Here is a 15,480-nt window from a genome sequence, read left to right as displayed (position 1 = left end):
ACTTGGTAGCTGTGCAGTGCATAGTAATGTCAGTAAGTGTCTCTTCTCTCTTCACTTTTTGTATTTATTTCTTTGGGTGTTTTTAATTAAATTTAAAAAAAAAGGGGGGGGGGGGAATCCACCACATCCCGCTGTGCCAAGTTCTGCTCTTCTCCAAAAGAAGTGGTTTGTCACGTGGTGAGTGGCACACAGTAAAAGCATATTGCGAGGAAAAACTCTGCTGTGGTCGGGTGATGGCTTAGATTGCTTTGGCTGCACTCTCTGATCCCATGTGCACGTAGTGTAGCAGCATGACACAGATTACCATGAAATGCGCCACTGGAAAATACGGGAAGCTTAGACTCTTCTTCTGCTGCTTAATTCATATATTCATTGCTATTCCTGGCAAGGTGCTGGCCCTTGAGTAAATAAGGAGTGGAAATAACTGTATAGATTACATTACATTATTATGCATACAAAACATTATGGATATTGCCATAAAAGACAATAAAAATGTTTCTATAAATACATTAGCAACAAAAGCAGGGCTAACTCTGTCTCTAACTTCTCCAACCTTTATTGGATGCAGGGGGAAACATAGTGACAAAGGATGAGGAAAAGGCTGAGGTACTTAATGCCTTCTTTGCCTCAGTCTTTAATAGTAAGACCAGTTGTTCTGAGGGTACCCAGCCCCCTGCACTGGAAAACAGGGACGGGGAGCAGAATGAAGCCCCTGTAATCCAAGGGGAATTGGTTAGTGATCTGCTACACCACTTAGACACACACAGAGGTCTCTGGGGCCGGATGGGATCCATCCAAGAGTACTGAGGGAGGTGGCAGAAGAGCTCACCGATCCACTCTCCATCATTTATCAGCAGTCCTGACTAACCAGGGAGGTCCCGGTTGACTGGAGGTTAGCAAATGTGACACCCATCTACAAGAAGGGCCGGAAGGAGGATCCGGGGAGCTGCAGGCCTGTCAGCCTGACCTCGGTGCCGGGGAAGGTTGTGGAGCAGATCATCCTGAGTGCCATCGCATGGCACGTACAGGACAACCAGATGATCAGACCCAGTCGGCATGGGTTTGTGAAAGGCAGGTCCTGCTTGACCAACCTGATGTCCTTCTATGACAAGGTGACCCACTTAGTGGATGAGGGGGAGGCTGTTGATGTTGTCTACCTAAACTTTAGTAGTCTTTGACACCATTTCGTACAGCATTGTCCTGGAGAAACTGGCTGCTCATGGCTTGGGCAGGCATACTCTTCACTGGGTAAAAAACTGGCTGGAGGGCCAGGGCCAAAGAGTGGTGGAGAATGGAGTTAAGTCCAGTTGGTGGCCAGTCACAAGTGGTGTTCCCCAGGGCTCAGTATTGGGGCCAGTTCTGTTTAATGTCTTTATCAGTGATCTGGACGAGGGGATCGAGTGCACCCTCAGTAAGTTTGCAGATGACACCAAGCTGGGCAGGAGGGTTGATCTGCTTGAGGGTAGGAAGGCTCTACAGAGGGATCTGGAGAGGCTGGATCAATGGGCCCAGGCCAGTTGTAGGAGGTTCAACAAGGCTCAGTGCCAGGTCCTGCACTTGGGTCACAACAACCCCATGCAGCACTACAGCCCTGGGGAAGAGTGGCTGGAAAGCTGCCCAGCAGAAAAGGACCTGGGGTTGTTGGTCAACAGCCAGCTGAATATGAGCCAGCAGTGTGCCCAGGTGGCCAAGAAGGCCAATAGCATCCTGGCTTCTGTCAGAAATAGTGTGGCCAGCAGGAGCAGGGAAGTGATCATCCCCCTGTACTCGGCACTGGTGAGGCCGCACCTCGAGTACTGTGTTCAGTTTTGGGCCCCTCACTACAGGAAGGACATGGAGGTGCTGGCGTGTGTCCAGAGAAGAACAACGAAGCTGGTGAAGGGTCTAGAGCACAAGTCTTACAAGGAGCGGCTGAGGGAACTGGGGTTGTTTAGCCTGGAGAAAAGGAGGCTGAGGGGAGACCTTATCGCGCTCTACAGCTACCTGAAAGGAGGTTGTAGTGAGGTGGAGGTCGGTCTCTTTTCCCAAGTAACAAGTGATAGGAGGAGAGGAAATGGCCTCAAGTTGCACCAGGGGAGGTTTAGATTGGACATTAGGAAAAATTTCTTCACTGAAAGGGCTGTCAAGCACTGGAACAGGCTGCCCAGGGAAGTGGTTGAGTCACCATTCCTGGAGGTATTTCAAAGCTGTGTGGATGTGGTGCTCAGGGACATGGTTTAGTGGTGGGCTTGGCAGTGCTAGGTTTACGGTTGGACTCGATGATCTTAAAGATCTTTTCCAACCTATATGATTCTATGATTCTATGATTTTATTTTAACTTTCTGTTTAATAGATATAATTTTATTACCCTAACTAAAGCTTTGTTCTTAGGGAATTAGTGGCTATTTTAAAGTAATATAAAACCATATTCAAACAGCTTTTTTTCTAATCAGTATAATTACTGCTTGTTGGTTTTATCACAGTGTCCTTGACTTTAATTATTTGCAACTTGAGAGAAGAACTGTTCCTCAGCCAAAATTTTATATTCAAAGCCAAGGCAGATGGGCTTGAAAAGAACAGAATGAAAGTGAATAGCAGTCTAGCCTGATGCTAATAGCGGGTAGCTTTCAGAAATTATATCCATAGTATTTAGTTCGAGCGAGTCTGACCAAGCTAGACTTTGTGTTTTAGGATTTTTGAAACAGGATTTAGTGAAAGAAACTGTACATAGCTTGCCAGGGCTTTTAATAGGGAATTACTGGCATAGCAATCTTGTGCAGAACAGAAGGCAGGCAACTGATCGGTGCAATTCTGCAGTCCATTCCTCTGCTTTGATGCCTTCTGTTTTGAAGTTTAGATAATGTGTCTCCATAAATTGAGCAAGCAAAATAAAACGACATGCAAAACACCCTCTCCTTGGTATTTTACATTGTTGGTGTTCTGTGCAAGTTGGAATTAAACCAGGATGGCTATTCAAACCAAGTCTAGATTAAATAAAAAATATTGTTTAATTCACATATTACAAAATCATTTTCATCAGGTAAATAATGAAAACCACCCCATAAAGGGAAAAAAGTATGGTATTTTGCTGGTTTTCAGAAGCATAACACTTGACTCATTTTTCTCAACGTTTCTTTCATTGCTGCAACTCATTTGATGGCTTGTTCCACAGCTGGTTACATTTTGTGCTGGTTTTCTCATTCACAAGCCCAGTGGCTGGCAGTATTCTCACCGCCAGAATCTACTTTTCAGACCTCCCTCACACACACACAAAAATAGAAATAGATATAGATGGAAAAAATGACCAAACCCCAACTGCCCCCAAAGCTGTTAAACACCGATTTTTTCTCTTCTGGGGTTAGCAAACATCAATCCCCTTTGGGAAGCTGTGGCTTTGCATGGGATGGGGAGCAGGACTGATGGTGGTCGCTGTTCTCCTGCCTTGCAGTTGCATTGGCACCCTCTGTCACGGGTGCAACTGCAGCAATTTGGGCTCGCTATGGAACTGAATATATGAAGATCTGCTTTGATACCTCTTCTGTTGCGGGCCCTTATGGTTTTAAAATGTTCTATAACGGAAACTGTGTGATAAGCTTATCTGAAACACAGTCGCCTTGAGTTTTATGCAAGTTAAAAACCTAATTTTGAGATGCCACAAAAAAAAAATCAGTGTTGTTTATCTTCACTTTTTAGAAATCAATTTTGTTCGTGGTGAGTGCTTGCTAAGTGAGATAATACACCGAGGTGGCTCAAGCTGAGCAGGTGCAAAGCACTGGGTTTGTTTTTTGGAAACCCAAGCCCTGGGCGGTGCATCTGTGCGTACCTCTCCTCCTGGGCAAGGAGGCGGCTTGCAGCACCCGGGGTGCTCGGGGCTGGCCGGAGGGCAGGGTGCACTGGCCTGGGGCATGTGCCTGTCGGAGGGCTGGAGCCGGCTGACGGGCGGCCGGGAGGATTAGCCATTTTGGAGGGCGCTGTTAGGGAAACGAAGGCGGCCGCGGATCCTCCTCCCTGGGGCTTTGGCGTTGAAGCTGTCAGCAGCTTAGCTCAGCCTCTTCTGCGGGAGGAGAGAGGCAGGCAGCTCCCCTCCCCGGCTCCGTGCTCGCAGAGGTAATGGCAGGGAGAGGCTCTGACCTTGCTCATGGTCCAAGTGCTTTCCGTGCCCGGCCACGAGAAGTCATGTGGCGGCTATGCCGGAGAACTTGGTGATGGGGTAGGTGATACAGGTTGAAAGGCTGTGGAGCTGTATTTACATCACTGTGACTTAGGTACTCTGTTTTGCCAAAGTGAAACATAAATAAGATGGTAAAATTATAGTTTAATTTACTATGGCTGTCACTGAAAAGGGGCATCCTGCTGCCCTGCTTGCGTGCTCTGTCTGTTCCACATGCTGCTGGCTCCCCTCAGCACACGGCTGTGTGAGACCAGAGCTGATCCCACTTAAAGCAGCTTAGAAGAAAAATTGTGCTTGGGTGCCTTTTTTTTTTTTTTTTTTCCTTTCTTTTTCCTTAGAAGGTCAGATCCCAGATCCAGACTGCTGTTCAGCCACACAAGCACTTTGGTCGCCACAAAAGAAGGGGTGTCAGGTGAGCAAGAGTGGGTTGCTGGAGGTAAGGAGGGACAGGAGCTCTTCCTTCAGCAGTAGCTTAAACTGTTTGTGGTGCAGGAGGCCTTTGCTGGAGAAAGACCCTGTCACTCCTAGCTAGTCAGGTGTACTGGTTAGGGACATTCCTTTCACCCAGAAATGCATGCTGCTTCTTGTTCTGCCCACTTCTGTGTAACAACAGCAACGAGCACCAGGTCTTTGCCAGATGTCTTCTGCCCAAGCTGCTATTTCTGGAGGTACAGAGTATTCTCTAGAAGAAAGCGTGAAACCACCAGAGGTCAAGTTTTCACTAGCCATCTAGGCAAGCGGTTACTGCTCATCTGCTTTGGTTCATTCATTTGCTTCCAGGTGCCACAAGATGCCCTACTCATTTGGGAAGAGAGTCTTGTTCACAAGAGTAGCTGACGTACTCTGACATGACTCTGGGAATATTTTTGTCTTTCTAATTATTTAGGTCCTCCTCAAAAACAAAATTAAAGAACTGCTCACAGCTTTTAAACAAATCATGGAATGGGAAGTTACTGCTGTATGAATCAAAGTGTGATGTGAAATCTTTTTCCATACTGAAGAGTTTAGTTTGGGACTTTTCTAAGAAATTACACAATGAAACAGTGTCAAATAACAAAACTGAAAGACAAGGGACAGGACAGCACCCGTTGGTATCAATTTAAAATATTCTTGCTGTTGGCCATTATATTCTACGCTCCTATTCATAATCTTAGAATGCCACAGTTTCTCTTAAGTCTTGATTTTTCTCTGTTATTCCTACAAAAAGTAAAAAGGAAATAAGCTTTTATATTTAAAATAAAACTGATTAAAACTGATGGAGGAAAAACTGGAATGGTCACAGCAGTACTTTGTATTGTATTCTTTCCTCTGTGTGGTGTGAATAGGGTAATTTCAAAAGAACCTGAGTTATTGAAGAGACTTATTGTAAATTCAGTTGATTTACAGTTAAGGTAAGTAGCTTTGATTAGGGGAGCCAGCCTTGGAAAATACTCAAACCCTCAATGAAATTTTACCCTGGCATATATGATACACCCTGGCATGTAAAACCTTTACCTGCCCTCAAATAAGGGAGAAGAAATCCTTTGTGTTTTCATGGCTAACACGAAATTATTCCAGGCTGCAAAGCATCTCCGTGCTTGGCACGTGGTGCTCCACCACAGGCTGGCTGCACGTGCTCGGAGTTTAAGTAGGTCTGGCAGGGGCCAGGAGGGGGAAATAGCAATTGTTTTCAGGACACTGGAAAGTTCTTTCTGTTAACTTGTTTAGTCACTTTGCATGGGGACAGTTCCGTGATGTGAAGGTGCCTGAATGGTCCAGACAGGAGGGGAAAACAGAAAGACAGAGAGAAAGGAGAGCCAGCTAAATGGCCTTTTGCATTTCCACTGAGATTTACAGCAAAACTTTCATGGCTGTGGAGACAGGAATAGGTTGTACCTCAGCACAGAAAGTCGCTGTATTTGATTTCTTCCAAACTACTATGTGTTTTTCAGCCTTTTTTCTAATTTCTGTAATCCACTTAGGTTCTGCTCTGTGTGCAATAATGCACACGTGTGCATGGAAGAGACAGCTCTGCTGGGATGGGAGAGGAGGCACCTACTTGCTTTTGGTGCAGTTGAGATGGAGCTTGTCTAAAGAGGTTAGGGCTTGTTTTTAATAAACTGGCTCTGAGATGAGAGGGTGAAAGAAGAATGCATAGGTCAGACTGTTAGTGAACATTGGTCGGGCAAAGGAGGAAGCCATGGAGGACACGTGCATTATCTTTTGCCCAGCAAATTGCAAAAATTAATCAGGTTATGAAAGTAACCTGCAAAATTTCCTTTTCATGGTTTTAAAACCCTGGGGGATAGCAGCTCTTTGGTATAGTATGTAAGATCTCTATGCTAAATGCTACTGGGTTACTTAGCTTCCAAAATAAAAATTATTTTATAAATTTTCATCAAAATTCTCTTTCTGAAAGATGCAATTGAAATAATAAACTTGCTTTGTGAATTTGGCAATAAACAGTACTGCATGTAAATACATTTAGGTGTACAGTCTTGTCCTGATTTTTTTTTGTTTGTTATATAAATGTTCTAAATTAAAACAGGTTAGATTGAATCACGCTGTTTACTGACCTAGTAGTCCAGACTTGATCATTTAAAGTGTCTTTAAAATCATGGTGCACATGTCTGATTGATACATTAGCTTCTGTAGTCAGTATGGTACAAGTAAATGATGTAGAAATGTGCCACGTGAATTAAAAAAGTCTGTTTGTATCTTGAAGCTTAAAGCTAAATCCCTTGTTTATGAAATCTTCCCATATATGAATTTCGTCTTTTACTTGGGAGATGGCAACACGAGTTTAGAAAGCTTGTGGGTGGAATATATAACAATTAATGTCCTCTGATAGCCTAAATGATAAGCCCCCCAAAAAGTACATAAAGCTATGAACACCTTTTTTTGACAGGCTTTGAAGACTGCTGAGGAACACACGATTTGAATCATTTAAGCATTAGAATAGTAATACCCATGGAAGAGCCACAAGACTTACCCGAACAACCAGTAAGTACATTTAAAAAGGCTAAAAATGAACATATAACACAAATTGGTGATCTCACAAATTCAGTAGAAAGTTATTTTAATTAATAATGGAAAATAAGGCTTGTACTTAGTATATTTATCTAGAGGTGAAAAATCATTTTGCTGTTAGTAAAATGTGTTGTACCTTTCATTTACTATAATCATACAGGCAAGAGTAATAAAAGGAGGAGTTATGTATGCTTAAACTCTATAATGTTTCTAAGCAAAATTGTGCCTAATAATTACTTAGAAAACCAGACCATTTCAAGCCTGTTCTGGAGAAATTAAAATCCACTATTTTAATGACAGAATCGGCATGCTGGTTATTACAGTGTATATAGTCTTTAATTCTTCTTGTGCTTAAGATCTTGAAAAGGTCCCAAGATTCATCATCTCCACAGGTGGAAAGCATTTTTTTTAAATTCTTATTTAACAGGGTGTTCAAGTAGGGAAATGTGACTTAAGTTAAAAATTGCTGTCCATACATCTTAGATATTTGCAATACTGTCTGTATCATCCGTAACTGATAATATCACATCACAGAAGTTTTGGGTAGAGCGATTATTAATACAGTATGTTATAAAGTTAAATTTGTATGTCTGAAACATAATAGCATAGGAATTAAGCAAAAAGCTTATATTAAATTCCCAAATTAAACCTGATGCAAACTCAACGAGAAATTGCCAAGTTACCTTGAGAGTGAGGCTTATTTTAATTTTGGAGACCTTTTCAAATGCATACAAAAATAGAGTAATATGCTGAGGGCAATTTGGTAATGTTCCTATTGAGAATATTTTGGTGCTTTTTTAATGGAAGAATTTTATGTTCTTCATTTAACTAGCTAGAAAATACATTGTAATGACATTTATGCAATTTTATGACTTAGGAACAAAGTTGAATGAAATGGAAATGTAAATTTACAGTTGTTCAAAATATTGCTTGACACAACCTTCAAATTATATGTACATAATAGGCACAAAAAGTGAAACTAATCAGCGAAAACATGTAATATGAACTCCAAATATTTGTGGGATGTAAAAATGAATTAAATGTGTGTATTAAAAAAGGAAATATCTGTAATTACATCCTTATACAATGAAAACTGTCTTTACAAAATTTTATTCTTCAGGGCATGAGAGACAGGGTAGAGCTAATTTTTAGTAGATGAAAGCATCCTCTGTAAGCAGATTCTGCTGTAATTTTCAGCTGAAGATTTTCTTGGTAATTTCTTTCAATTATTTTATGCCAGTCAGTCATTCTGAGACAGAATATAAGACTATATTGATCACAACTAATAAGTGACGTGGTATTTTGAGTATAGTGGCACATTCTTGCAGGAGGAAATGAAAAGAACAATCTTTTTGGTTTTTTTGTAGTGAGACCATTTCTGAAACAAGTTAATTTTCCTAATAAAAAGAAAACTGAAGTCAGCTTTGCAAAATCCTGTCTGCCCAGTAGCCCCACATTGATATTGTATAAACTTGTTTTCTTTCCCAAATCATTTTGCTTTTCTTACTCATGGGAACAAGATTAGTATGTTACTTCAAAAAATAATGTTTATGGCAAACTATTGATAACTGAATCCAGAAAGGAGCCTGTAGAAAAGTCATCAGGCTTTGAGTTCAATGTATTTTACTTTAAAAAAAAATAAAAAAAGAAACCAGGTCATTTTCTTGTGTTGGTGTGGACTGATGCTAATAATTGGTCCAAATGTATACAGTGTGTCTTTTCTAAATGAATGTTAGACTTCTCACTTACCTCACATACTGCCGCCTGGCATGTTAAACAGGCATATCTTTTGTCCTGTTTTTTTAATGTTTCTTCCCTTTTCAGACCTGAATCAGAATGGAAAAGTTTCTGTGTACACTGCAGTGCTAGTAAACAGAAACAGACATGGGAAATAAAACAGCAAAGGGAAGTTTGGGGGAAAATGATCGAAAGTGACCTCCTGACCTTCTAATGAGAATTACTAATTTATAAAATGTTATTAATCTGGATTAGTTTTTAGAAGTAATCCTGTATAGTAATCTCTCAGTTGTTGAATGCATTGTGAATGCATGAAGTTGATTTTTATAATACTGTATTTAATCCTTAATGCTAGAAAATGAGAAAAATCTTTTTATAAGGGATGGTGAACTTGTGTTACACTCATTGCAGACATCCACTGGGTTGTTTTCTGTTTGGAACAACTTATTGTATTGGACAGCAATGGCAAGCCGGAGTCAGTGATAGGGAGAGCATGATGTTGGGAAGGGCTCCAGAAAGACCCAACGCTGCCAAAACTGTAGAAGAAAAACGATGGTCATGTGTTTGGGCTGAAGATTTTTCTTAATTGAAATTGGCAAAGGGTTTGCAATAAAATTCTGTGTTCCTGACTTGTGTGCAGTCCTCTGTTCACAACGACATTGCTGGGGTCTTAAATGGCTTTGGCAGCATTTGCTCCAACAAGTCATCGCCTCGCTTGTTGGCTAGCTGTGAGTGTGGGGGTTTCCCTGGTTCTGCTTGGGCTTGGAAATTAGCCTGTGAATATCAGTCCGAGAGTTGGATTCAGTCATAAAGCAACTGTTATCTTGATGTTAGGAGGAAAACTCTTGTTTCTGCTTTGATTCTGACTGTAAATAGAACTGAACTGCAGTGCTGGTAGATCTGGGGCAGGAACAGAGTTTTTCAGCACAAAGAATAATTTGGATTTTCAGTTATAGAAATTTATGATTTAGGAGTAGGGATCAGCTAGAATGTGTCACCTGACTTATTTTTTTACTTTTTTTTTTTTTTTTTAAAATCAACATAAGCCCAAAACTGATAGTGAAGTAAAAAGATGGAGGTAGGAGCAAAGATGTACCTTATGAGACATATCGTTCATTGTAGTGCAGCAGGAGAGCTTAGTGAGATAATGTCTGAAGTTGCTAAAGCTGAAACTTGAATCATTGAGGTAGATCACATCTTTTTCCTTGTTCTCATTTCTTTTTTGTTTTTTTTTCTTGTTTTTAAAAAGAGTGAATTCATTTCTCCTGCGTGAAAAGTCTTCAAACTGTGATCCTGTCACTTGAGAGGGGACAAAAAACTCCTCAGCATCTCTGCAGAGGTTTTCAGAGGGAAGAGTGTTTTGAAAAGAGGAGTTTGAAGAGGTTTCGGCAGCCTTTTCTAAAGCTCATGCAGGAGGGGATGAATAGGTGGCCCATGTAGGGTTTGGGGTTGGCATGTGATCGTGCAGGGCTCAGCTGGGAGTATAGCACATCATGGCAGCACTCGTATTGTGCCCTGAACATCATCCTTAAGTTATTGTCACTAGGTGCCTTTTCTGCATTAAGTGTGTTTTATGACATGTGGCAGGAGAGAGAGAAAATGCTTTCCAAGCTCATGAAAGACTGTTTAAAACTGTTCCCTCCCACTTAAATTTGTAGCATAAGTTGCAGTGATTAGTGATGGGTGGAAAATAGGGTTTGCATCCCACTAAAGTTTCAAGATTTTGTAAATGTTATTGCTTAGCATTAAGACATTAGGGAGAATTTCTTTTAAAAATCTACAGAGATGGGGACTAGCCAAGTTGAGGCAGGAACCTGATAGATTGAAATTAAAAATTGCTGTTTTACTTGACTTATGCTGCATGCTCGCACTGGCTATCCCATGTTCCAGAGCTGTTTAAAGAGAGTATGAAACCCTCTCCAGATATTTATTCATATTTTAAAAAGAAATTAACTACTGACTTAAAGGAAAACTCATTTAAAATATTGTTCTCTGTACAACACTACGGGCATGTTTCTGGCAGAGGGGGGAGATCTCCCATCAGAGGAGGACAAGGCTCGAGGGCCTTCCAGTGTAGATACTCATCAAGGCAGAAGTTCCAGTCCGGGAACTGAAGTCAGCAGAGCAGTGGTTTGAGCTCAAGTCCTGACTATCGAGAGGTGTTCTAAGAACAGCTGTTCCATTCTGCTTGTGATGAAAATGTCAATAAAACTGATGTGTTCTTGCAAAACCTTCCTTCTTTTTTGTTTGTTGGTTTTGGTTTGTTTGTTTGTTTGTTTTGGGGTTTTTTTTGTTCGTTTGGTTTTGTGTTTTTTGTTGTGGTTTTTTTTTTTTTTTTGTAAGTGAGCTGATTTCTCTGTCTACCTCCCATATTAAAAAAACCTACTGAATTGAAGAAGCCAGATTTTATCGAGTACCTGACTGGAAACAGCAGCATTCCGCCTATGAAATCCAAAATTCAAGCTGCCAACTCTTAAGTTAATTTCTATTTTTATCCTCAATGTACTTTTGGTCTGAAGCAGTTTGATATTTCTTTTTCTGATGTGATTCATTTTTTTCTATCTCCCTTCCTTAAGAACCCTGTGGGCAGTTTGGCACCCTGAGCTCTCTGGTGCAGTGTTGGTGGCTGAGATCCCTGCTCAGGAGCGGGTGGCAGGGTCCCAGGGAGGAGCTGGAGCACTTGCTGCAGGACAGAAGGACGCCAAAAGGAGTTAAGGGGCACAATGGATGGGCAGCAGCCATGCTGTGATAACTCGGTTCCCCGGGGGAGCTGGGGGAACACTAGTCTGCTTTCCCTTAGTGCTGTAGTTAACTTCATCTTTAGGTGGGGAAGGCTCATACTGCTCCTTTAGGCCCTGGACCTCGTGGCAATGGGGACCAGAAGTAGTGTGTATTCCCAGCCAGGCAGGAGAGGGGTTCTGGAGAAGTCTGTGAAGCTGTGGGGCTAAAGAACCACAACAGGAGTTAACTTCAATGCCAGTGTTACAGCTCTTTGCTCAGGTTGAAGTGATGAATGCCAGAAGATTGGAGGCTGTGCAATATCTAAGCCATTGTACTGCCATAGTGTTTTGTCATTGCCTTTGCCTTTTTTGTGTGTGTGATGAGTGCTAATGAAGTTTGTAGTGTTCTGCTGTGAAATGCCAGAGGGAATAGCTGCTGGCAAGACTGGTACAGAGATGAAAGCAGACTGAGCTCTAAAATACTGGTAATTTCATCAGGGAGAGAAGATTGTCCTTTCAGCTTTCCCCTTTCCATCCTTACTGTTTGCTTACTCCTTTCCCCTTGCTGCTCCCTTGAGTCTTTATCCTTTTTTGTACCTCTGCCTCCCAGCTCCCCCTACCCAACAGGAATTCACCTGTATTTTATTAATTTATTTTTTAAAAAAGGTTTTGAACACATTTTGACCTCTCATGCTTAAATTGCATTTTCCTGGCTTTTTATTTATACTCACCTGAGAGAGACAAAGTTGAATAACATGATGAAGTTTTTATGCTAGCGGGTTTCATATGTGGCAACAGTCTTTCTTTGACTACTGTATCTGACTTGGAGGGCTTTACAGCCTGATACCCAGCACATACCTTCCCAGACCCCGTTCACAGAAGATGTGCTAAACAGTGCTGTCTGCTAAGTGCCCTGCGGGGACCAGGATGAACGGTGAGTGCAGCTGGCTACCGAAGCAGCAAGTTTGGCATCTAAACATGCTCCAGAAACGTGGAAGGCTGTAAAACTTTCTGCTAGAGGGAGAAGGTGGGGGAAAGAAAAGCCAGTATATCACAGGAACATCTTGGTCAAAAGACTACAGGCTACAGAAACTAACCCTGTCATCCTGCCGACGATTTCAAAGTTCTGCCTGCATGCAGAAAACCAAATTTGTGTTCAAGCCAGTGCTTTCTGTTGTGTAATACCCTATATAGGAACTGGATCCAGCTGGCCACCTACAAAAACAGAATAAATGCTGTATTGTTTTTTACTCAGCAATGAAAATTGGAACTCCTAACTTATTACAGAAAAAATATTCAAGTTTCTATCTTATGTAATATTTAAATAGAGGAGGGGAAAAAGCAAAGGACCCATGTTTATGGCAGTTGTGCAGAGTAAGATTTTCTTAAAATTTATGGCTGTTTTATTCAATGTCCATAAAATTGTTCTTATCAGACATTTGTAGCTGTATATCCCATCATCTGTTACTTACTTAAATAACATGGCAATTTTGCTAACATGTTCAGCTTTAGCACTTGTTTTCTAATTAGGAAAAAGCTTGTTTTGAGATGAAGAACCCATGGTTACACTGGTTACCTCTGAAGTTCAATGCAAGGCTTTCTGTATTTAAACACTAATGTGAACTCTATAGTAACCAGTGGTGATCTGCTAATGGAGGTGTGTGTGCATAGATTCTGTCAAGGACGGCTCTTCTTAGTTGTGTCAATGAATGTTTTTGTCTCTGCAGGTGAAAAAAGCCAAGATGCAGGAGTCCAGAGAACAAAGCTTGAGGTACGTAATTTTGAGTTTGATTTTAGTGTGGAACAGTTATTAATGTTCTTTTATCATTATAAGCTTCCATTTTAGAAGCTTGCATATAATTTTATTTTTCAGAGAGATAGGGCAAATATAAGTCACTTTTGTATTTGATACAATTTTGAGATTAAGTTCCCAATTAAAAAAAAATTAACTGGCCCTTTGGTATTAAGCTTTTATAAAAGTGGCTACAAAGAGTCTTAATTGCATCATCAAGCATCCTGTTTTTCACAGAGTCTGATGAGACTGTCATGTACTGCACATAACATGCATTTATTCTGGTGAGACTCAGAATATTTTAATAATATCTGTGCTATGATTCTTAGCAAAACTATGTGTATAACTGTTTTAAGAAATTAAACCCTCTCAAATTGATAGCCTCTTCTGTTTAAAGCTGTTGTGTTGTACTGTTTTTAGCCTCAGTAGATGCTTTCTGATGTATATCGTACTTAGGAATTAATCGCTATTATTACATATAGTGAGAATAGCTATATTAGGGTTTATTTTGTTCCTGTGAGTAGTAGCAAATACTGTGAAGAAAGATTTCTTTTTGGAGCCTCTGACATCCCAGTGTGAGTGAGGAGGGAACACTGTGTGCCATTCATGCAGGAGTGGATGTGATATATTGAAGCCCTGAATGGGGACATTAGTATGTATTTTTTTAAAAAATCGAAGGGAATACTTTAGCAGGAAACAGTGAGCAAGCAGTGAAATTCATTGTGTGTCTAAAAGTTAGAAATTTGCGCTAATCACTGCAAGCTCCCTTTCTAGCCAGTATGAGGAGAGATGAACCATATCCTAAGAGGATTTTTTCCTCTCTGTTGGCTACAAAGCAGCTGGGGGCAGCACGGGCCTGTCTTAACGTGTGGGGGTGAATGGTGTTGATTCTCCTTCAGCACGTTACCCTGCTTCAGTGCAATCACAGCTTTCCTACAGGTGCCAGTAGCTGCAAGATTTGAGTGTAAACATCCTTGTACAGTATTTAAAAATAGAAGGGGAGGGATAAAATTGCATTTCTAACCTGCTTAAATATTCTATTTAAATATTCTGGCTCTATTTTGATAAAACTATATATGATTTTAACTTTGACTTATGGAATAGTTTTAAATAATTTCTTAGACCTGTTTCTCCTCAGCAACATGATTTTCAGCCGATGTCAATACTCTGGCTATATTTGTTTTAGCTGAATTGTGGAAGTGGGGAAGGGAAGAGCTGTATCCAGTGAGGGTCCTCTCTTGGGAGCATTAAGCATCTGTAAGAGTCTTAATACTTTTGTGAATACAGCATGCTCGGCTGGTCTGTGGGATGCTCTCAGTGATGCAGGGCAGCCACAGTGCAAGTGAGAATTTTTCTCTCTGAGTCTGTGACAGCTGAAAAGTTGTAGATGATGGAGAGTAAGAGCACTTAGGATGGATGTGTCCCAAGAGCCGCTGGTGCATGTGTTGAGGAGCAGCAGTGACAAAGAGAGCAGAAACATGGGCTGGTATAGCATGGTCAGAAACATTATTTTATCTATTACATTTTTGATGGGAAGTGATAACAATGAGCAGCTTTCAACCTGCTTGCAAACTGCATGCCATTTAACAGCCGTAGGTTGACTATCTGTGCCACAGAATCACAGCATTTTTTTCCACCAAGAATAATAGTACACAAATACCCCGAGTCTCCATAGAAATATGTTATTTTCTTGCAAAACTCGTGCTATATTATGGAAGTCTGTTCATCCACTAGTATTGAGAGAGGTTTCCAAGGATTTTGATTATAAAGGTTTTCAGGGGGAAAAAACATTTTGGTTAAGTTTCAGTTCCTCTCTCCAGCCAAAGGAAGAAAACTCACTTGTCTTATAACCAAACCCATGGCATTTCACTGGCCAACTCCCCCCTTACCCTGTCCCAGGTAAGCTGTACCTCCTGCCCTAGGGGATTATCTCCAACCCATCGTGGAGCTAGGAGCTGGACAAAAGGGGCCTGTCACAGCCTGAAGGAGCAGTCCAGGGGAGGATGGAGCTACCAGGGCACTGCTGGTTGATATCACACACTCCTCAGCTTCTCCTTCCCTGCAGCCTGCAG

General features: G+C 41.2%; 1 protein-coding gene across 7 annotated transcripts in view; it reads left to right on the top strand.

Annotated features, from left to right (window-relative positions):
* EYA3 (EYA transcriptional coactivator and phosphatase 3) overlaps positions 1 to 15,480 on the top strand; it is a 62,852-nt gene that overhangs the window by 14,945 nt on the left and 32,427 nt on the right. The window contains exons 2-4 of one of the 7 annotated variants that reach the window (XM_041129421.1): positions 6,112 to 6,227; positions 7,038 to 7,132; positions 13,344 to 13,387. In XM_041129421.1, the coding sequence (XP_040985355.1) occupies positions 7,100 to 7,132; positions 13,344 to 13,387 (77 nt within the window). In that variant the 5' untranslated portion in view covers positions 6,112 to 6,227; positions 7,038 to 7,099. Of the gene's footprint in view, positions 1 to 6,111; positions 6,228 to 7,037; positions 7,133 to 12,389; positions 12,551 to 13,343; positions 13,388 to 15,480 lie in introns of those variants that run through there. The other 6 variants (XM_041129425.1, XM_041129424.1, XM_041129423.1 and 3 more) reach the window with 6 other exon arrangements.

This window comes from Aquila chrysaetos, chromosome 16 (assembly GCF_900496995.4).
Source record: "Aquila chrysaetos chrysaetos chromosome 16, bAquChr1.4, whole genome shotgun sequence".
In the NCBI taxonomy this organism is placed as follows: domain Eukaryota; kingdom Metazoa; phylum Chordata; class Aves; order Accipitriformes; family Accipitridae; genus Aquila; species Aquila chrysaetos.
Note: the sequence above shows the minus strand (reverse complement) of the source record. Positions and strands in the feature narration are given on the sequence as shown.